We start from the raw sequence: 23,487 nt of genomic DNA on the forward strand, positions 1-23,487 counted from the left end.
CATGTTCTTTTTAAAGACAAGACAAAATGATGCGAGGTCTGCTGCTCTCTAGGGAGAGAATGCTGCTCCATCTGAGCAGCATGACCCAACTGGACCTTGGTGCTTTCAAGTACGTTTGTTTTGGGAAGAGGATTGGCCCTACAGTTTAAACACTAAATAGAACTTAATTACCATTAATAACAGAATGACTAAATCTAAAATACCAATTTTAATATCTTGTAAAATCACTAGTATTTTTTAGTACAGAGCTGTTCTACAGCATTAATGGATTTTATAGTCTTAATATTTCTAACACAGTGCTGCAGTGGTACACAGAAGTGGTGTCTTATGCAACTGGATTTCTGCCAGTCCATAGACCTGTTGCCATTGTTTCCCATAGAAACAAAACATAACAGTATAAATATGAATAGGAGAGAAGATAATTATAGGAGTGACTCACATTAACTTACAACTTTGAAAAAGAAATTTTGGGCAAGCCTTAAACTGTCAAGGTTCTCTTACAAAGGTCTGATCCCAAACATGCAATTTCGGTGAAGAGGAATGTATGAAATGTCTTGTCAAGAAGGTGACTTCAAGTATGTTCTACTTCACATGACTATTCAGACCTGATCTGAACATAAAAAAATAAAGTAAAATTAAATAACATTACAAGTCCTTTACAGAAGAATCTATTTCATTTACTATAGAAAACTAATGTGAAAGCCTATGTGCTCAATGTGTGAGTTAGATTTTACCTGACTTGATGACACTTTTGAATATAAATTTGGCCAACAAAAGGAATGATCAGCCAAAATGAACAAGCTTTTTCTGTTTGTTAGAAGCATCAAATTATATGGTGAAAGTGTTTAAATAAGTATAGATGACAGTAGTGTTGTCACATTTGAAGGTGAAGAAATAGGCACTAATGTAACTAATGTAAAATAACTAATGTAATTATTAGAGGGGAAAGAATTCTCAAGATGATTTTTTTTTTTTTAAGATTTAGCCTAATTCCACAGATCTTGAATGTTGTCTTGTGAAAATTTTGTTTACCATGACTTTATGATTATAGAAATTACCACCCTGGGAATAGGTAATTGTTACCTTTGCTTTAAATAAATTCTGTGATCAAATTATGAAATATGCTGGAGCCTGTCAGTCTCTTCAGGCATTAAAGCACTGATGTTAACTTCAAGTAACGTTAAACACACATAGTTTTGCCAAGCATTCCTTCCAGAAAGTGTTTCTAAAGCATGTTCCAGTTGAAGTTCACGTATATCAGGATCCATAAATATCTTTTGCAAACAGGTGATTTCACCTACTTTTCAAATTATCTGAACAGGAAGTGAAAGGAGGTCCGAATCACTATGGAAGAGACATATTTTATATTGGGCTTTTTTCATATATTTTGCAGCTCTTCGAGATACTGGAAAACAGTCAATCAATAGTGACTGGAAGATAGAGCATTCGGGAACATTCAATATTGCTGGGACCACTGTCCATTACATTCGGAGAGGTCTCTGGGAGAAAATATCAGCCAAAGGTCCCACAACATCACCTTTACATTTACTGGTATGACAATATGGATTGGGTTTTTTTTTACCCGATTCCTATTATATAGCATAATAACTAATCTTTTTTCCAGTCTCCTGAAGATAATGAGATCTGCGTATGCTTATATACATATATACACCTGCTTATATATATATATATATCTGTTAACCTACTTCCTAAAAAATGCATTTAAGTCCAAGAATAATCCTTGCATTGTTGAGGCAGGATGGAAGGTCCCACCATTCCTACAAATGTCGTAAAAAGCTGATGTGCTTTAGGAGAGCGATTCAAATTAATATAAAATGGTTTTCATTCTGGCTCATTATTGCACAGCATTGCCATTTCTGTATTGCAATCACTAAGTTCTCCATGAAAAAGTAGGGGTTTGATGTGTTCAGTGTAGAGGATGAAGAGTTGATAGCCACCAGAGAGGGAGACATGATGAGGAAGTATTTCACTATTCAAAATCTATCAAATGCAGTAAGGTGACTGGTATATCCAAAAGAGTTTTAAATCTGATGCATCTAAGAAAGGTCTCCTCTATTTAAGAGCACTGAAATTACAAGACATAATTGTCCTCCAGATATCTGGTGAATTTTGTGTGCTTGTTTATTGTTTAACCTTTATGTTAAGTTAAATAATTTTTCCCATTGTCTTGCTTTGGATACTCTCTTTAATTTTTTCTATGAAATCCATTAGGAGATTGAAAGGCATTAAGTCATTATATCACATTTTTCAAGATTATCTACTCACAGTTTGTCTCCCACAGTGTCTATGTACATAGGTAGGTTTTCCTTCTCTGTATCTTGCAGGTGCTGCTCTTCCATGACCAGAGCTATGGTCTACACTATGAGTACACAATTCCACTGGATCCTCTTCCTGAGAATCAGAGCTCTAAAGTACCGGAGCCTCTTTTCATGTGGACTCATTCTGGCTGGGAGGACTGTGATGCTGTATGTGGAGGAGGTAAAATAAAAGAAAAAATGTGCAAATGCGCACACGTATGTATAAAAAAATAAAAATGTATCTATATATATATACAATGTGCATGTATATACAGAATACATATACATGTGTGTATACAATGTGCATATGAAAATCTATGTATACCCTGTGTGTACATGTGTCTCTCAAACACATGGCATATTGACACTTAAGGCTCTGATGGCCAGTGCTGTATATTTCATAGTAATATCTTTATTGTGGCTTGTATGATTCCATACAGTGGTGGACATACTTCAGTCTCATGCTTCCTGATTATATTAAAAGAATAATGATAACCCTAGGAAAAGATTAAAACTAAATAAAGTAAGTAGAAAAAGATGCTAGTGAAGGAGCAAAATCTAGATCAGCAAAGCAAATTCAGGACAGTTTCCAAGAAGAAATACAAGTGCAAGGGCTAGAACAAGAATAGAAAGTTCATATGCATTCCGCTCTGTATTTGGAACTTTTGAAGATAAATGATCTGTAAAAGACATTTCAAACTACAGAAAAGCTCAACCCAGTCTCAGATCAAATGTGTACAGTTAGTAACATGAGTTGAAGATGATCCAGAAACATATGGAACAAATATTACAACAGCAGATATTAGTATGCTGGTGTGATATTTTTCCTATGTTTATGTTTATAACCATAAAAATGTGAATTTGGAAGAACAGAATACGGTTATAAAAACAAATATTGGAACATGAACAGTACTGCTGTAAGAAAATCCTTTAAAAGTGCTGTTTAGAAAATGGTTATTCAGATAGATAATTGCACTGAAAAAACACTTCAGAGTTTTTTTTTAATTAATGCAGCCTATAGAGATCTCTTCATACCTTGTGCAATCAGTCACACTTACACTGTGAATACTGTATTGCCTTTTGATACCTGTCATTCCTGCTTATGACCTTGACAGTCATGGTTGCTCTGACCAGACATTCTGAACACTGCTGTGCACCTTGTGATTGAATAAGAGGGCCTGGAAGTGCTTTACTTTCTCATAACAGCAGCTTAAAGAACACAGTGTTCTAGCTCCTTTGACTCTGTGAACAATCCTAGTGTCATGACAGATTACTGTAGTTTCCATAAACATGCTTTTTGTGGTTTGGTAAGAAGGCTTCTTCCCTGAAGGTATTTTGTACGTGGTGCTAGTAGCATCCCCTGTTTCTTAGTAGTGCATTCCTATTCACTTGGAATATTCATGCTTTTTACAGTTTCCTGAAGTATTTTTAGAGTAATTTTAATGCTACCACAGTCTCTCATTATTGCCCTAAATATTTCTGAAGTTACCTATCATCTGGAGAAGTCTTAAAATTCAGCATGTTGGTAATTTATTCTACATTAACACTTAAATAAATAAGTGTTTTACTGCAATGTTTATCATATTTTTCTGTTGTAACTGGCCATCATTTTATGTTAATGTCTAAAATAGCTGAGTTAATACAAAGTTCCATAAGAGGAATTTTTACTGCAAATATTGTGAAATAGACATGAAAGATTTTTCTTACTTTAAACTTAAGCATTTTAACTGTTCTTTCAGCTCTTAGCTTAAATATGAAGCAATAATGAAATTTAAATGCTTCAGCTTGTACCCTGTGCAAATATTTATGATTCAATTTTTAACATCAATATTTTGATGAATCTAATTAAATAATATTACTAAATAATATTAGTTCTGCTTAAAGTGTATGTCAGGATGAAACTACTGATGAAGCCACGAAACCATGATGAAACCATGATGAAACCATGCATGTGGTTTCATGCATGTTTATGAATGTAACTAGCCTGCAACCTCCTGTGTTGCAGAAAAGCTTTTTGTGGGGGAGAGGATAGGAATACATAGCTGTATTATATAAATGCAGAAAGAATTGTCAAACATTTCAAATGCTGTATATGATAGATTAGTTGTATGTGCTGTCAAATACACAAGCGCTGTGTAAAATGTCAGCTCTGGTCACGCACATAATGCACATTTGTAACTTAACTGTTCCATCCACAGGCACATTTCTGACCGCTGGTGAACATTGCGTGCTGGAGTCTGCCCCGCTCCTGCACGCACCTTCTCTGTTGGTAAACTTCCAGATAGAAACAAGAGTGTCAAAACGTAACTGAAGGAACAACTAATTGAAGTCTTTAATACAAAGATTGCTAGTTGTCTAAAAATTATGCTGCAGTCTGATTGCAAGTTATTGCTTGTGGTAGTAGTACTGCTTATAAATCTGCTTTATGACACTTCCAGCTTCAAGAGACACTGGGCTACAACCCATGCATCAGGGCAAGGTTTCTGTACAGAACATGCTCTAGGTCTCTGCAGGGAGCGCCTAACTTCCTAAATGATTACCCTACAGATCAGGTCAGTTGTGTGGCCTCATTGGTTCGTGGGGAATAGTGCAGACTCCTTACTGAAGGCTGCATGTGCTGAATTCCTTCAGCTGAGTACCAGCCAGTCTACCAGTGTGCTGCTAAACCAGGCAGTACTACTAAGCTCAGCAAGATGGAGCATCAGGACCTGCCATTCATTTCATCATTTTATATATAAATTAAACACCATACTTTTCTATGTAATTTTTCTGCAAGCTTTTCTCAATGCTAGGGTTTCAGTGATTTAAGAAAGAAACAATTATTCCAGTAAGACTAAGGGTTTGGCCTATGACTAGTTACATGAATAAAGTAGGAAAACTGTTGACCATAGTGTGCAAAGACTGGATTAGAGAATCACCTTGTTCACTACAAACTTTAATATGTCTCTTAGGCTCCCTACTAGCTTTTGTTTTCTTGTACAGGTTTTACAATTCTTTTAGCCAAACTGTACATAAAATAGCTGTAACTGATAAAGATACCTTTGTCCTTTTTTAATGAAGTTGCATGTTTCTGGTTTCCCCACATACGTGCTTCATTTTAAACTAGGTGAAAGAAAGACAACAGTCTCTTGCACGAAGATTATGAACAAGAATATCAGCCTTGTGGACAATAAGAAGTGCAAATATTTAACAAAGCCTGAACCGCAGATCCGCAAGTGCAACGAGCAGCCATGCCAGACCAGGTAATATTGTTTCGGTTAAGTTAAACTGTAATATCTAGATGTAAAAATCTTAGGAGCTAAGAGACATGACTGATTCTGGCAATTGATATGTATATTACATGCATCCAAAAGGTTATAATGCAAACTGTAGGGAAAACAGAAACACTGGCTACTGTTTGCCCTGAGTTTTGATGGAAGAGATCCCTTAAGCACCATGCTTTCATAGATTCTTACTCAATAAAGCAACTCATTACTTTCTTGAGGAAATGTTCTCACACACTGATGTGTACTACGAAATTGAAATTTAAATGCTGTTTATATAAAGGTGGATTTAATCCCTTGCTCTTAATTAATGATATATTTTAGGGTTTTGTTCAGTCAAGGCTTCTGTCCTTTAAAAGCTCTCAGTAAGCTTTCAGTGCACCAAGTAGTAAATAAATAAATAAATCACTGTTAATCAGGTATTCTACACTGATGTGACTTGAAATGTAGAACACCTTCTGCTCACTTTTCGCCTCCTTCCCCATGTGCTCTTCTGTATATGAATCAATAGGTAGAACCAGACTCTGATGGTGGATTAATGGAAGAAGCAGAAGGAGCTTTCTTTCTGTGAATTCACCCCCAGGAGGCAGCTGCAGCATGTAGCCTTTGCCCTGCTAAGCCCACCTCATTTGGTCTCCCTGCAGCAAAGATAGCAGCCTGCTCCACGCACTGGCTGGCCAGGCTGGAACAATGACCCATTTCAGAGTTTGCCATCCTGTTTCCATATGGTAGCTAAGAATTATGGCTAAGGAAGTCCCCAAGAATTGTGTGGTCTTTGTTAAAGTATCTACCACCTTTCAAGGTGGGGGAGGTCAGCTAGCAATAGTTGGCTAGCATCCCCAGGAATAAGCATTGGGATAGGTCTACTGCAGTCATCTGAAGGAGATATACTTGGCATTTTTAAAGAAAAAAATCAAACTAAATAAAATGCAAATATTGTTGAAGAATTTATGGAAAATGAACTAGAAGACAGCTTTCTTGGAAAAGGTAAAATACTGAAATTGCTAAAATGCAAGGTATGATACATTTTAAGTAAGACCAAACCACTGAGGTTTGGACTTCCTCAGACTTGGGCATTACACTTTGGAGGGATTATTTGTATTTTATTATATACATACTTAAGGAGATCTTTATTTTATTTTATTATTTTATTTTATTTATTTTATGTATTTAACATCACTGTGCACTTAATGGATAGAAATGGAATAGTCTAGATTTTTTTCTGAGGCATTGTCAACTATGAATTTTCAGTGTTCTGTACTCTTTCCAGCTTATTAAATGAAACATTGAAATGTTGCTAATTGCTTTGCTGAGAAATGTAAAAAGGCATCATAAGCAGTTTTAATCCAGTATTAATGATTAGTACAAAACAAAATATTGTTAGCTTTCAGTAGAAATTAACTAAAGCATATGCTTGCATAACTAGTTGTTTGTTATTTGCACTTCAAGAAGTATCTTAAACTCTGTTGAATTATCTTGACAGGCTATGATTTGTAAATTATGTCTCTGGACTGATAATAAAAATAATCTTAGTTAAATGTTTTATTTTCTTACAACAAATGTGTGACAGAAGGTTGGATCAGGTTAATGAAATATCAGTTTCCTAAAAAACTTTTCCTTGCAATCAATGTCTCCTGGGATACACTTGTGTACTGCATCAGTGGCAGAGCTGTTTGATTTTTAAGGGCACGTGGACATAGTCTGGAGATTCAGAACATTAGGGGAAAACTATATTCTGGAACGACTGCTCTCCAGGTATGTGGGCTCTGCCAAGTGGCATCAGCCTTCTTTGCTGCTGTGATTTAAACCACAGAATCTGAGTTAGGCCTGACCCTGAAGAACATGAAGAAATCTGAGCTTTTATACTTCCTCCAGAAATATACTTCCTCCAGAAGTATAAAATGAGCAATGAGCCTTTCACACAGGATTGATTCTGTCCTGCAACTGAGTATTTTCAAAGAATGCTGGACTTCACATGGATGGCATGTAACAGTCAGGCTATCACTCTAACAGTGATCTATCATCTTCAAAATGTATGTTGTGGTGCTTTTCTGATTTCTTGTTACTGCATTGTCTGTATTTCTTTGCAGATGGATGATGACAGAATGGACTCCATGTTCAAGGACCTGTGGAAAAGGGACCCAGAGCAGACAAGTAGCCTGCACGCAGCAGCTCAGAAATGGGACCCTGATCAGAGCTAAGGAGAGGGATTGCCTTGGACCAAAGCCTGCTTCTGCACAGCGCTGTGAAGGCCAGGACTGCATGACTGTGTGGGAGGCAGGAGTCTGGTCTGAGGTGCTGCATTTATTTATACAAATAGTCCATAGTGATTATTTATGCCTTACCGGGTTTTGCGAAAATGATTTTTTCAGTGACAAGTGGCACAGGTCAGCCTGATGATTTTCGTGGTCCTCATGCAGTGATCTAGCAAAGGGATTAGGGACTAGGAAAGCCAGCCATGTGGAGCTACTACATTTTACCTAGTTAATGTCCTGGAACAGTTTCTTTTGGACAGTTTTCAAGAACATGTCATCATGTATCTCCTGATTGTATTAGTGAGTAACTAAGAGTAAATGGAATTAACGCCATCACGTATAAGCTGCCAGACCTTGGATTCAGAGTAGAAACTTCGTTTGACATACCTTTGTACCAAGGGTTGCTGATCAGTGGATGGGTGCTGCTATTCTGCTTCAGAGAGGCTATGAGGGGAGCCTTTCTCTCTCTTCTCACCTCTGTTTCCAAGAACGCCACAAACAGTGGGCAAAAGGGCTTCCAAATGACAGAATTTTGCATACATTGCATCCTGAAGCACTGCTTTAGAATGTAATTGTTATTCAAAAAGCTTCATTAATTTAAGATCTTTTAATGTGCATCTTCATTTGGCTTTCTTGCTCTTCTTAAAAGCTATACTACTTCTAAAAGTAATTGACTGTGGAGAAAGAAGGATGTTGTTACCGCTTCCATCTGGGCAAGCTGAATGGGTTGTTTGAAGCTTCTCTCTCCATTTGAAGAGCAAAGGCAATTCTGAATGCCTCCCATACCAGAAGCTGAACTATGGATCCCTTCAGGTTGAAAATACAAACAGCAGCTTCTGAATGTGGATGCAGGCCCTTCTTTGAGGTCTCCTACTCACCAGCATCCCTTAATCCCCAAACAAGAAAGACAAAGACACAGGAAGTTTTTCCAAAGACGAAAAGCAGATGCTAAGGTAGAGATAAGAGAAGTATATAGCAACAGTTCCTAGTTTGGTAAGCAGATGTCTATAATGCAAGGACTGTTTGTGAGAAGAATGGTATTCACTTTCAGAGGTGTGAGAAAGAAACCCAGATTGTTTAGTTGGTTTGTTTTACTTAAGAGATGAGAAATAAGTGAGCATGTTTCTGTTGGAAGCAATAAATATATTTTGAAGAGTGAGGTGTTTCCCATGGCCAATCCTACTATCACTGTTACATTGGAAGCTGGCCATTACTGCTTCCTGCAGTTATAATCAGCTTGGCAAAAGAGAGTTTTAATCTGCAAGCAGTGGGATGATCAAAAGCAGTGATAATGTTTTGAGAAGGAAATGGCATAATTTTTGGCAGAGTTAAGTGGGAATGGTAGAAAAAACATAGATTATGATCTTCTGTGCAACTCAAAGAGAGTTTTCACATGCTGCATATGCAGACTTTGAATTTTCAAATTCAGTCTGGATTCTTGCATAGTTTTAGAATATTTACTTTTCTGGTTTAACTTTTTTCCCTCCCAAAAAAGGTCTCTTAGACACTAGCAGAATTTTTCTGAAGTTGCTTCATATCTTATTCTTGTGAATATTATGTAGATTTTCTTTCATTACACTTCCTTTCATTTGTAGAACAAAGATTGCCTAATGTTTTCAGTATAATAGTTCATCATAACTTTTCAGATGTTTTCTTATCCAAAAGCCTAGGTTTTCCTCAGGCAAATAATTTTTGATCTAACTATGTGTTTTTAGCTGAAAATGCAAATATTATCTTTCTGCCCATAATGATTTTTGTTCATTTGTTAATTTCTAATAAATCCAGTTCCTATGCAATTGAATATTTGAAGGTAGGAAATCACTGAAGTCTTGAAATATTTATGTTAGCCTGGCAGAGGTCATTAGAAGGGAATAAAATGTGGTAACTATGACTTTTATGGAAATCTGAAAAACATCTTTTTCCAACAGTGCTCTGTAAAGTGTGGTAAGGGGGTAAGGCATCGGACTGTGAGGTGCACCAATCCCCGCAAGAAATGTGTTTTGTCCACAAGACCTAAAGAAGCAGAGGACTGTGAAGACTATTCCAAATGCTTTATCTGGAGAATGGGAGACTGGTCTAAGGTGAGGCATTCTTGATACTAGTGCCCCAAGGCATAATATGTTTTTCAAGCCAAATTCTTTGTAATAATTGCTTTTAACAGAAGTGTAGGAGTCTCCAGCTGAGAGAACAATAAGGCTACAAAAAAAAACCCACCAAAAAATAACCCAAACTACCCAAAACAGGTGGTCACACTGAGACCACCATATAAACGAAAACCAGAAATAAGAAAGCATAGATGAATCTTCACTATCATGAAAGTCTGGTATAAGTTAAATGTTGTCAGTAGGCAGGCAAGCAGCTTCAGAAGCTGTAGCTCATTTCGACATCACGGTTTGCACATTTCATTAATTTGTGTTTGCAAATTTTACTTGTCTTTCCAATAAGTTACACGCTCCACCCTTATAAAGAAGGACCTTTAGCCTATTAAATTTCCACACCATTTAATATCTAGGAAGCATCTATTATTGTCTGTTCTGAACACCTGACATAGTTGTCAGTACATTATTTCCTTTGAATACGGATTTTTATTTCAGTGAGGCACATAAGCACAGGCCAAACTGTAACAGAAAACAGTGGATAGATCTGTAATTGAGTGTGTTGTAGGTTGAAGATCTGGTGCATTTTTGAATATCAAAAACATGCTGTAATACTGAAATTGAACCTTGTCAAGGTTTTCTCTTGCCATATCACAGACCACACTTTAGCAGAGAGACTGTAATTTTTTTTTTTTTTCCTTTCTTCTCTTCATGACTTTGCACACAACTACTTTCAGGGCATAACATTATTGCAGCAGTTTTTAACTTGCTTGTATGGAGAAGTATTTAATGTATTTTTAGTTGTCTTTCATGTGAGGTAACAGCTGGAAACAAGGACTAAAGCCAGCAGTGTATGGCTAGCCAGCCTTCCAAGAACTAGCTGCAAGTACTCTGTGGGCAAGTAGTGTTTCACAGAATTCTGCTTGGGAGCTCCCATTTTATGATGATAGGGTACAAATTGTCACTATCACATTACTATTTATTCCATTCCTTTTTTCAGTTTTAAAGGGTAAAGGACAATGTGGCATGATTTGGATTTTTTTTCTTATAGTGGTGATAATTTAAAATATTTGAAAATATTTTGGAACAGCTTCACAAAAACTAGAAGATAACCCCCATACCTTGGTTACTTCAAAAGCACAAAATAGTATAATCGTTATTTTTTAAAGCAAAAGAAGCAACTAACCTTCAGTAACAGGGTTAATTTTACAAGAAGATATGTTTGGCAATAAGGTTTATATATACCACAGAACTGCAGTAAAAAACTTCCATCATTTAACGCTAGTAGCAACAGGGAGTAGATTATGGAGAAATGACTATCTGCTTTCTTAGTTGAGGCAGTTAAATTTGGGGTGCTGAGGCTATGTGGGGATGCTTAGACAGTTACACTGTGTTCCCAGTGCCCTCTGGAGAAAAGATCTTTATCTTCTAGCTCATATATTTTTCACAAACATCCATGTCATGGAGGAATGTACAAGGACTTACTTCTTCCTGTTTAAAATTTACTGACATCTTGTTAGTTCTGCTTTCTTCCCACAGTTAAAGCTGTAATGCTGTCACCAAAATTGTACTTTAAACTTCAAAATTAGAAGAGGAGGAAATAATTTCATATGAAACTGACAAAATAATCTGCTGAACAGTTAATATACAGCCTGTGAGTTGTGCAGCTGAGATTTTCCAAGATTTATACCAAAAAATATATACTTTAGTTTCTCTACGCAGACATAAGTTCAATTTAAAATGTAGTTGGATTTTTTTTTTCCCTGTTGCTGTTCTGTTCCATTGCTAGAGTACCTAGCAACATGAAGTCATGGCATACATGTTAATATGTCTGCAATGGGGAAAACAAATGGAAAACTCAGATAAATATTAATCTTTGCTCAATGTTTGTTTCTAACTCAGAAGTTGAGTGCAGCCTTCTGTGTTCACTGTTTTTGCTCTTTAGGATTGTTCTTGACATTGACAGAAGGCTGTTCCTTTGAGCAGAGCCAAGTTCACCCAAGCTAACGCCAAGACTTGGCTTGAAGAAGTTAGATGACATCTTTCACACATTGAATCAAGAGCCTTAACATGATCCTTTATTGGCTTTGCTGCTCCCCTCTAACTCCTAAGGCATAATTTTAAATGAAGCTTAAATAGCACTATTACTGAAAAATAACATTATTAATAATCATAGCAGTGCTTTAATGGAGTTAATTTGTTATAGAGGTCCAGTCACATAGAGATCAAATAATTCTTATGCTCAATGTTTTAACATTAATACCAAGATCAAATAAAATTTGACCAAAATTGCAGCTCCAATAGTCAATAAGTACATCAATCTTTTTAAAACCCTGATTAATTTAAAAGTATGCTGTATAAGCTAGCCTGTATGCAGCATTAAACTCCGTAATAGCTCTTAAGTCAGCAAGCTGGTCAATATGCTAAATATTGCTGCTCTTAACATCAGTTGGCCTCTGTCCCTGCCTTCATGAAGAGAATTAGTATGATGAGAGAGTAAAGAATAAAGGTTCAAACTGAGCTTCTGAAGCTCATTACCAGTTACATTATCTTTTCCCAGTGAATGCTATCCTTGGAATACCAAACTTAACAATTCAAAGGTTAGATTCAGATGAACAAAGCTCATAGCTACTATAGCACTGGTTAGGGTGAGGTGTAGCTCAGTCTTACTAACAGCAGTGTCCTTTACTAAGCTGCCTGTTGCCATTCATTTCAAGTCTATGCCAGGATAGGGTCACACTCAAAGGAATTAATTATCTAAAGGTAAACAAGTAGGCAGGGGAGAAGTGAAATGAAATGCACATGAACTTCGTGTTTACACATCTGCCTGGCTTACTAGAGAAGTTCACATCATTGTAGTAGTCACTCTCCAAAAAAGACTTTAAATGTCAACAGCATAGAGTGGTTGAAAAACAGGACTAAGGTACTATGCTTCATGTAGGAATTTTTTAATTGTTGTTTTTACTGCTAGTATGTAGAATCTTCAGAACATCAGTGGAATAAATGAAACATGAGAGGCAGGATGAATTTTGGGAAGGGAGAATAATTTGGAAAGTGGGTTTTTAAAATATTAATTAAAAGCTTAAGTTTGATATGATATTATACCAGAAACTTTTTGGAAAGATTCGTTAGGGGACAATAGGATCAAAACACTGTACAACAGAGTAGAATTTAGGAGCAGCCATTTGTAAGCTGAAGTATAAAGTATGTGTATAGGAGCCCAGAAAAGATTTGGCTATGGAAGCTGGAAAGGGAATGCATTCAGTAGAAACTGAAGAATCATCAGCAGTAGAATTTCTAAATAGTGTCTACTAGACTGAAGATACAGAGTAGTCAAATACAACATCTAGGATAATGGTCCCAATGGTTCAGAAGACGAACCTTTTTTTTTTGTTTGGGGAACAAAGGTTAATCTGTTAATTTTTTTCCACTAAGACTGAAAGAACATCTGAAGCTACTTTCCAATTTATTTATTTAAGACACTACATGCAAGTGCCCACTAGAAAACACATGTGTCTATTGTTGGGGAAGTCAAGCCTCCAGCTGTTGGGGGGAGACAGAATGAACCCAACAGGTCACAGAGAGATGTCCCAGTTGAGTGGTACAAAAAGCAGCTATCAGTGACGAGGACTGTTCCTCTTCTGTCTCAACCAAAGAACATGTCAAAATTGACAGATTAAAAGAAAAAAAAAATTCTTTTTTGCCAGCAATTCAACAGCATGGAACATTCAGTCTTTAAACTGTGTTCTTAAATATGGAAACCAGCCCTAAATTCCCACAGAAAATTGACTCAACTGCTTGCTGCTCCTCAATTAAAACAAGTAGAATTTGGTTAATATTAGTGTTACTGACAAGGTAATTAGCCTTGGTTTTATTCTTTGGATTCCCATTCAAACTTGTTAGCTTTTTCAGATTCCAGAAACAGAACAGTGCTGGCCATAAGTCAAAATATGACACTATTAGTAGATCTATAGACAAAGAAACTGTGTTATTTTTGTGAAATAATAGAAGTCAAAATAATACTGCCATCATGTTAATAACTTTTATATTGACTTAATTATACAGTTAGTTTCCAGCAAATGAGCTATGTCTTTGTTTCAGAATTAAAGTATGAGCAAATCATATGGAAGATGTCAATATAATGAAATGAGAGTGGGGAGAATTTTGTACATTTCTAACCAATCCAGTAATATTAACATAATTTGTTTCAGATAAAGGTGGCATGTTTTGAGATCAATGTACTGTAGTATTTTGCTTGGAATAAATGTAATTTCATGTTAGTTTCTAGAAAGACAGAACAAGACCACCCTTAATACTAGGTAAAAACACTAATAAGACTGCAAAAGATTTAAAAAATATCCACTTTTTACACATACAGAGTTGCACATAAATGGGAAATTCTGGTATCTGTACCACACTTAGATATACTGGGACATCTTTGCTGGTTTTTTTTTTTTTGCTACAAGCCTCTTTAGGATAAGCAAAGTTCTTGTGAATGCCAAACTGGAAAGCTGTACTTAAGCAGGTCTGTACAACCACAGTCTTGTTGCATGATGTGCAGTATGCTGCAGGGTGCCATCTGAAAGAGTGGTATGGGAAAAGAGGAGATTCACTTACACAGCCTGTCTGAAAAAGAAATGGGTAATATTGACGAATTCAGCTATTGCATGAAATTGCTTTGGATTGTGCTGATTTTAAGGAGGTTTCCAGGGAGATGCATGCTAGTGTCACAGATCAGTAGTTAAAAGGTTGACTGATTTAACAGTTAAAGGAAGTCTAGGAAAATCTAAAAGAAAAGGAGAGCTGAAATATACTGGAACAAGCTAGGGTTTTCTTACTCCCTGGAAGTAGAATTAAAATGATAAAAATGCTGCTAAAATAGATAGTTGAGAACTTTATAAATAAATTATGCTTTCCAACAGTATCTCAGAACTAAATATTGTTAGTATGCAGTCATAGACTTTGAACTTTTGGGCAGCTTTACAAATTTTATGGGTGCTCCCTCCAGCCATAACCTCCGTGGTTCTACCTACAGCCTGAAACCATAGCTATAAGTGAAGCAGTCTGGCTGCTATTTGCCTTAACAGTGTCTGCCACTCCTTAAAATTGACAGGTATGATTGACACTGTTCTGGCTTACTGGTGTGAGAAACCAGATTTCTCTTAGTGAAGCAGAAATTGCTGTGTTACTTGGTGTGAATTTTGAAAACTTTTCACTATGCCATGTAGCCCATTTTATCTGAAGTTGAATAGACTGTAGGTATCCATGCTGTACCCATGATCTCTATTTTGCTGTTTTCTGTTGTTGACATCTAACTGTCCCTTTACCTTCTGTAATTACCTTCTATACTGGCAGTTTGTCCAGCTGTTTATTGAATTGGCAGATTTGGCAATCTGGCATTGCCCAAAAAAGATAGGTAGCTGTGATAGTTATTTTAGTAGTATTCTGGATTCAGAGATCCAGGGTATCCACTTTGCTTTTTGATGTGACACCTTTCTTTCCAGACAAATTACTCTTCCTACAGCCTTACTGAAAAGTGGTAGAGTGGATGTTTGGTCTGAAAAGTGCTGGTACTGTCTTTTAGCATTAATGACCCTTTTCAACTGTGATGAACAGAGTCATACTCTAGAGTCCAAAACCTGCATAAAGTGGACTTCCAAAATGCTAATTTGCAACTTTTTTTTTTTTGTCATTTTAAAAATAGTCTTTGACTATACACAGTGACATAAAAAATTTGAATGTCTAGGATGGTAACAATATTGTTCAAGCATGACTTCAGCTCCCAAATATTAAGCTGACATGTTTTCATGAAAAGTGAAATAATGCATAACTCGCAGGTAGATAAATAGTGTTTTACCAGTGAAATCTTTATTCTAACACCCTACCACACAACCATTACAATGCAGAACTTTATAGCCCAACTAGCAGGATTTGTATCCTAGAGTACTCTTCTGAATGAGGAGTAGTAGTAACACGGAGCATCCCTTAAGTGTCCTTGTGGCAACACTAATTCTTGCTCAGTCAGGATTGATCTAAAAATATTATTCTTAACAAAATTTTATAATATAGGGACTGTGCTCATCATCAGAATTCCAGTGTCTCAAGTAGCTATGCTAAATTTATGTGTAAAAAATACCATCACATAACACCACAAGTCCCCTGATACTTTGAACCAAATGCTTTTTTTATCTTTTCAGTGTAGGTTTTTGCTGCATGTTCATTACTTTGTCTTAATGTCTTGCCTTAGCTTAGTGATACACACCAGGCAAATAATTCCATTGGTCTGTTCGTGAAATGCCTAGATTTTTTTCTCTGATAACTGAAAAGTCATTCCAAAGCTGTTAGTGTGTTCAGGAAAATGTCCAGTACTGAAATCTAATCCAATAAACATTTTTTTTGCCTGGTATATCTCCATCTCTAAGATCATCTCTCTCTCTTTCCAAAATATTTTCCTCAGCATCTCTGATTGTATCATCTGCCAACATGTAACTCATTTAGCTGGTTCACTTGGGTTCTGTTAGAATTTATGTAATCCTTCTGCTCTTATGGGATCTGATTTTTGTGTGTTGGAAAACTTTTTTTCTTTCATGCATTTTTTTATTGTATCTTTCATGCAGTTAATACAGATAATACTGCTTCAGGTGTTCATTCTTGTGATAAACTTGATCTTCTATGAAGTCCTCATTTTCTCACAAAAGTATAGGGGTTTTTTGTTATTTTGTTTTAATTTATGTGATTCCCACTTTTTACTATTTTTAATAACTTGTAATTAGTTACGAGCTGAAAATATTTTAAAAATACAATTACTAGCTAATTCTTGAAGACTTTTTTAAAATAATTGTTTCAGATTAAAGACTGTGATTTCTGACTGGCAAAACAGAATCAAAATAACTACTTAACATTATTCGTTTACCAGTTTTAAAGACTTACTGGCAGTATTCTGTATTTTTAAATACTCAGAGAAAGACTTTCTTTTCCACTTTATCTGTGCTGTTTCAGGCTGTTGTTCATAGGTCTGCATTTAATCTCCAGAGTTCCCTCATCTAACCTTGCCACAAATACTTCCAATAATGTTGACATCAAACAGAGTTCACATAAAAGCAATGATCATTCTTTGGGACGTTTATCACGGGATCACATCAACTGAGCTCAACAATGTCTGTCTCCTGGCCCTTTGATAGCTCTTTCAGGACAGTCATGCTTTTGGGTGATCTCATCATTCATAATGAAAGTGTTACACTTCAGTTTTCCTACTAATAACGCAGTTAGAATCATTATCTGGAAATTCATTTTCTTCCATTGAATAATGTATTTAGACATTTTGAAGAAATAGTTATCTGTGAAAGTTTTATAGATAGTTATAAGTTTGGGTTTGGTTTTAGGGTTTTTTTTACTTAATTTTCTCTGTTTTGCTTTTAAGGTTTTTGTTTCAAAAACAACTTGTTATGTGGGATCACATGGGATACACTGGTCTCAAAGTGGGGGAAAGGATCTTCGCACAGGAGGTAGCAGGGCTCATTCATAGATCTTTAAACGAGACTTGAAAGGGAAAAGGGATAAAACCAGGCTCACTAGAGATAAGCCTGAGGGGAGCATGTCAGTGTTTGAGGGATAGTGAAGGACGAGGTCCTTCGGCTTGCCATCGCAGTGAAGGTAGGGAATGGAGATCTATAAGGCAGCAAAGACATAAGGATTATTGATGTGTTAGAAACTGTGGAAGCACCTGAGAATGGTCATGTAGGAATTAGGGCTTCTTCCCCCCAAAAAATGGAGGGATCAATAGCCCAGGGGAAGTTCACCTGTACCAGTGCATGCCACGCAGGTAACAAACAAGAGGAGCTGGAAGGCATTGTGTCCAGGAGGTTCCTGGTGTGTGTGGAAGATAACTTCCTGAGACAATTGGTGAGGGAGCCAACCAGGGAAGGCATCCTGCTTCCCTGTTGTTTGTGAACAGAGAAAGACCTGTGGGTGATGTGATTGCTGGGGGCTGACTTGGGCATAGCAGTCACAAAATCATGGTTTTCACATCTCGGAGAAGAAAGGAGGGGGTTAGCAGAACTGCAACCTTGGACTTGCAGAGGGCAGACTTTGGCCTCTTCAGGAGCCTGTTTGACAGGCTTCCTTAGGAGGCAGTCCTGAAGGGCAAAAGAGTCCAGGAAATCTGGACATTCTTCAAAAACAAAATCTTAAAGACACAGGAGCAGGCTGTCCCCATGTGCTGAAAGACGAGCCAACCGGCCAAGCTGAAAAGAGCGATTTGGCTGGAACTCGGGAAAAAATGAGAGTTTATGACCTTTGGAAGAAGGGGCAGGCAGTTCAGGAGGACTACAGGGATGTAAGGTTATTCAGGGAGAAAATTAGAAGGGCCAAAGCCCAACTTAATCTGGCTACTGCCATGAAAGACAATAAAAATGCTTCTTTAGATACAAAAACAACAAAAGGAGGGCTAAGGAGAATCTCCATCTTTTATTGCATGTGGGGGGAAACACAGTGAGAAAGGATGACGAGAAGGCTTAGGTATTTGATGCCTTCTTTGCCTCAGCCTTTAGTAGTAAGACCAGACGTTCTTAGGACAGCCAGGCCCCTGAGCCAGAAGACAGGGACAGGAGGCAGAAATTAAACCCCTATAGTCCAAGGGGAAATGGTCAGCAAACCTGATACACCACTTAGACACACACAAGTCTATGAGGCCAAATGAGATCCACCCAACGGTATAGAGAGAGCTGGTGGAAGTGGACACTGAGTCACTTCCAGTCACTTGCAGCAGTCCTGGCTAACCAGAGAGCTCCCAGATGACTGGAGTTAGCAAATGTGACACCTATGTACAAGGGCCAGAAGGAGGATCCAGAGAGCTACAGGCCTGTCAGTCTGACCTTGGTGCTGGGGAAGTTTATGGAGAAGATTATCTTGAGTGCCATCACAACATGTGTACAGGACAGCCAGGAGATCAAGCTAAGTCAGCACAGGGCACAGGCTTATGAAAGAATGGTCCTGCTTGACTAATCTGATCTATGACAAGGTAACCCACTTAGTAGATGTTGTAAAGACTGTGGATGTTGTCTACCTAGACTTTAGTAAAGCTTTTGACCCTCTTTTCCACAGCATTCTCCTGGAGAAACTGGCTGCTCATGGCTTCATGTACAGGTGTAAAAAACTGACTGTATGGCCAAGCCCAAAGAATGGTAGTGAATGGAATAAAATCCAGCTGGTAGCCAGTCACAAGCTCAGTACTGGGCCAGTTCTGTTTAATATCTTTATCAGTTATCTGATTGAGGAGATCAAGGGCACCCTCAGCAAGTTTGCAGATGACACCAATTTGGGTTAGGAGTGTTGAACTGCTGGAGGACAGGAAGGCTCTGCAGAGGGATCTGTGCAGGCTGCATCGATGGGCAGTGGCCAGTGGTATGAGGTTCAACAAGGCAAAGTGCAGGGTCCTGCACTTGGGCCACAACAACCCCATGCAATGCTACAGGCTTGGGGAAGAGTGACTGGAAAGCTGCTCGGTGGAAAAGGACCTGGGAGTGCTGATTAATGGAGCTGAACATGATCCAGCTTGTGCCCAGGCAGCCAAGAAGGCCAATGGCATCCTGGCCTGTATCAGTAATACTGTGGCCAGCAGGGTTCATCCCTGCTGTGCTGGGCACTGGTGAGGCCGCATCTCAAATCTTGTGTTCAGTTCTGGGCCCCTTGCTACAAGAAGATGAAAGAGGTATGATTAAGCTGAAAGAGGGTAAATTTTAATTAGAAGGCTTTAAGCAACCTGGTCTAGCAGAATGTGTCCATGCCATAGATGGTCTATAAGGTCTCTTCCAACCTATGCCATTCTATGATTCTATGATTTCCTGTTGTCCTGTATCTTGTTACCTGGGAGAAGAGACCAATACTCACCTTACTACAACCTCTTCTCAGGGAGTTGTAGAGAGTGGTAAGTTCTCCCATAAGCTGCCTTTGTTCTATGCTAAACAGCCCTATTTCTCTTAGCTCTTTACCAGATTTGTTACTGTTCGTTGGACATGCTCCAGCACCTCAATGTCTTTCTTCATTATAGAATCATCATAAAATGGTTTGGGTTGGAAGGATCATACAGTTCCAAGGAGGTACACCTCCCACTAGACCAGGTTGCTCCAAGCCCAGTTCAGCCTGGCCTTGTATACTTCCAGGGATGCGGCAGCCACAGCTTCTCTGGGCAACCTGTGCCAGTGACTCACCACCCCCACAATGAAGATTTTTTTCCTAATATCTAATATACATCTCCTCTCTTTCAGTTTAAAGCCATTTCCCCTTCTTCTGTCACTACATCCTCTTGTAAAAAGTACTTCTCCAGATTTCTTGTGTGCCCACTGAAGTACTGGAAGGCTGCTTTAATGTCTCCCCTGAGCCTTCTCCAGGCTGAACAAGCCCAACACTTGATCCTGTCTTCATCTTCGTGGCCTCCAATTGCACTAGGGGAGGTTTAGATTGGATATTAGGAGTTTCTTCACCAAAAGGGCTGTCAAGCATTGGAACAGGCTGCCCAGGGAAATGATGGAGTCACCATCCGTGGAGGTATTTAAAAGATATGTAGAAGTGGCATTTAGGGTCATGGTTTAGTGGTGGACATAGCATTGCTAGGTTAATGTTTGGGGTTGATGATCTTAAAGGTCTTCTGCAACCTGAATTGATTCTATGACTCTATCATGGTATTTCATTAAAAAAAAAAAAAAAAAAGGAAAAAAATGTCCTTGGGGTTCAGTTTCTTCATAAACTCACAAGTTGTTGTTTGGGCCTTTTTAAAATCTTTCATATCCATTTAGCTGAGTTACCTGCTATCACTTCAGATCTTCATGATTTAAAATTTGGTAGATATAGTGAAGGGAATTAAATTCATTATTAGGGATGAGCTCTATTATTTAAGAGGTCATCTTAGATCACTTATAAGAGTACTGGAAAAACCTGAGAGTGCATGGTGTTCTTTGAAAGCAAATAATTTTCTGTGGTAGAAAAAAAGCTTTTTGGACATATGTTTGTTTGATTTCTGGAAGGTAAATAGATAAACTAGTAGAAATTTTCAAGAGGAAGGGAAGGGGGTTCTTGGAGGGCTTTCCCGCCCCCTCCCCGGCTCCTATGACATTTGCTTTATGTCCTTAATGGTTTTTTTTAATTGCCTTGTCATTAGAAATGCCATAATCCCTTAATTTTGGTTTTGTGCTGATGAACTATGTTTTTCCTTGGAAGGTTTTCTACGGAACAGCAGGTCAGCATTGTGATACATGCTAGCATTAAATTATTAATGAACTAAGAGTTCATTTTCATCAGTCCAGAATGACATACTCAACTAATTTCATTGGAAAGATAAAGGTAATTTTGAGGTTGTCAAATCTAACCACTTCCAGATTCCTGTCTGTTTGATCCATGGAATCATAATGGAATCCATAATCAATGGAAAGTCATCTGCCAAAATACCACGCAGTGGTGTCTCAGATATGAAAGTGTGAGATATAATAACCACTAAGCACTAATGGCAGCAATATATACAGTATGACAAAGTGTTGGCAGTATTGAGTTTAATCCACTAAGTATGAATCCTCTTACAGAGTTAAAAGTTCCATCTGTACAACCAATTTTATCACATGGCTCTAACAAGTAATTTTTTCCTTCACGTTTCTTTGCTGACATACTTTGAAAGTAACATACATCCTTAGTGAAACCTTTAGTATCGTCAGAATTGATAAAATATCCATAAAGACATTGAAAACAAGACATAGTTCTGTAAAACTGCTGTTGGGTGGAGTTGTTTGTTTCCTTGGCTGGAGGGTAAAGATCCCAAAGAGATGGTGCTTGGTTTGCTTTCACTTCTTAGAGTATCACAACTGTCACAGATATGTATTATTTAACGACAACAAAAACCAAACAAACAAAAAGTTGAATATTTTATTTCAGCTTTATCTTTATTTCCTTTAGAAACCATAAAGGAGAACCACAGTTCACAGAACTGGGAAAATAAAAGCTAGGGCTTCACATCATTGAGGAGCATTGGAAGAATTTTATGATTGCCCTACAGATCTATAAATTGTAATGGTCTTCAGTTAATTTAGAGTATATCACATTTACGCTTAAGCAAGGATACATATTTTGCTGGGCATCTTTACCTGAAAAAAAGAGGTAGCACTGGAGTGGTGAAACTTTGACTTGAGTTTTGGACGAATTGCCTAACTCTTCTTTTTATTTTTTTTTTGGTTGTTTGGTTTGGGTTTTTTTAAATAGAAAAGCCGAAAAGCCAAGCTTGCCCTGCCATTTAAGAAATGTTCTTTGAGGATCTATTTGTATGTAATCAATAAGCCTGAAAATCTCCACTTTTTACTGTAGAATACTAGAGCCATGTAGAATGCTGATGGGTAAATGATCATTTGATCATTCACCAGCTTATTTTTGTAAAATCCACCCATATTCTGATGTCAAATATTACATAACAATGTGCTAAGGTCCTAAATAAGAATAAAGAACCGACTGTTTTCAGATGGAGGCATGCTTAAAATGGTCTTAAAACTTGAATGTATTTTTGTATTAAATATAGATTCTTAGAAATTATAAATGCAAAATTGAAAATCACATGAAATTAAAGTACATCTGAAGCATATAGAGAACCATGGTTTCCTACCTCTATTACAGTACTACAGTTTCTGTCCATGCTTTGACATAGTTCATTAATGATGGAAGAAAAACACTGATATCTGCCTTGATCTGGGGGGATGTCAATGAGAGGCTGTAATACAGTCCATTATTTTTGTGGATCAGTATTCCAGGTTGTCATAAATGGAGTCTTTGCAGCTTAATGCTGAATTTTTCAGGAACTTTTATCTTAGTAATTTTATTTTTTTTAATAATACAGTGATAATCAGGTTTCTGTTTGTAGAGGAAAAGAAAATATTCATCATAAAGGCTTTTAAGTCAGTATAAAGCTAGTGGCAGAATCCACCAGAAAAAAATGCCTTTACCATTTGCTCTTTTTCTGGTTCCAGAGGGATCCAGATCTATTCTGTGGGCCCCATTAGAAAACTTTAGTCTTGCAAGAATTTTTTCCTTCAAAATTCAAGGGTATTCTACTTGTTCCTTACATAGTCCAGTAAGAAGTAGACGCTGTGTCAGCCTTCCCTGAGCTTGAGGACGCTCTTGTCCCACCAGTAGTTCTCCAAGCAGGCTTCCTAAATGCACTTATAAGTCCACCTGTCCTAACTAATTTCACTGTGATATCAAGATTTTTAAATCATTATGTGGGACACAATGTTTCATCAATTCGTCCAAGAAGGAAACTGGGGAAATGAACCTGGCTTTCAAATACAAAGAGTTTGCTATTTCTGAGCTGACACCAGTGGGTCTGCTGAGATTGAAGCCTTTCAAAACCCAGTATTGACTCAGAGTAAATGAGTAATGACACTCTCAAGTATAGATTTTTATACACTGTCCTAGAAAGAAAATATTTTTGTTTTTGTTTCATTACTAATCATATTTCGCCAAATTCTACGTGTCTTTCCTAAACCAAATTTTACTTGTAAACTTTCAGTTGCTTCTTGTCTTG

The 23,487-nt window shown here is 37.4% G+C and overlaps 1 protein-coding gene across 1 annotated transcript in view; it reads left to right on the forward strand.

Moving 5' to 3' along the window:
* ADAMTS19 (ADAM metallopeptidase with thrombospondin type 1 motif 19) overlaps nt 1-23,487 on the forward strand; it is a 144,585-nt gene that overhangs the window by 111,955 nt on the left and 9,143 nt on the right. The window contains exons 18-22 of the mRNA XM_065663858.1: nt 1,394-1,551; nt 2,346-2,499; nt 5,425-5,560; nt 7,672-7,876; nt 9,765-9,917. Coding sequence (XP_065519930.1) covers nt 1,394-1,551; nt 2,346-2,499; nt 5,425-5,560; nt 7,672-7,876; nt 9,765-9,917 — 806 coding nt within the window. The remainder of the gene's footprint in view (nt 1-1,393; nt 1,552-2,345; nt 2,500-5,424; nt 5,561-7,671; nt 7,877-9,764; nt 9,918-23,487) is intronic.

Source organism: Lathamus discolor, chromosome Z (assembly GCF_037157495.1).
Source record: "Lathamus discolor isolate bLatDis1 chromosome Z, bLatDis1.hap1, whole genome shotgun sequence".
Classification (NCBI taxonomy): domain Eukaryota; kingdom Metazoa; phylum Chordata; class Aves; order Psittaciformes; family Psittacidae; genus Lathamus; species Lathamus discolor.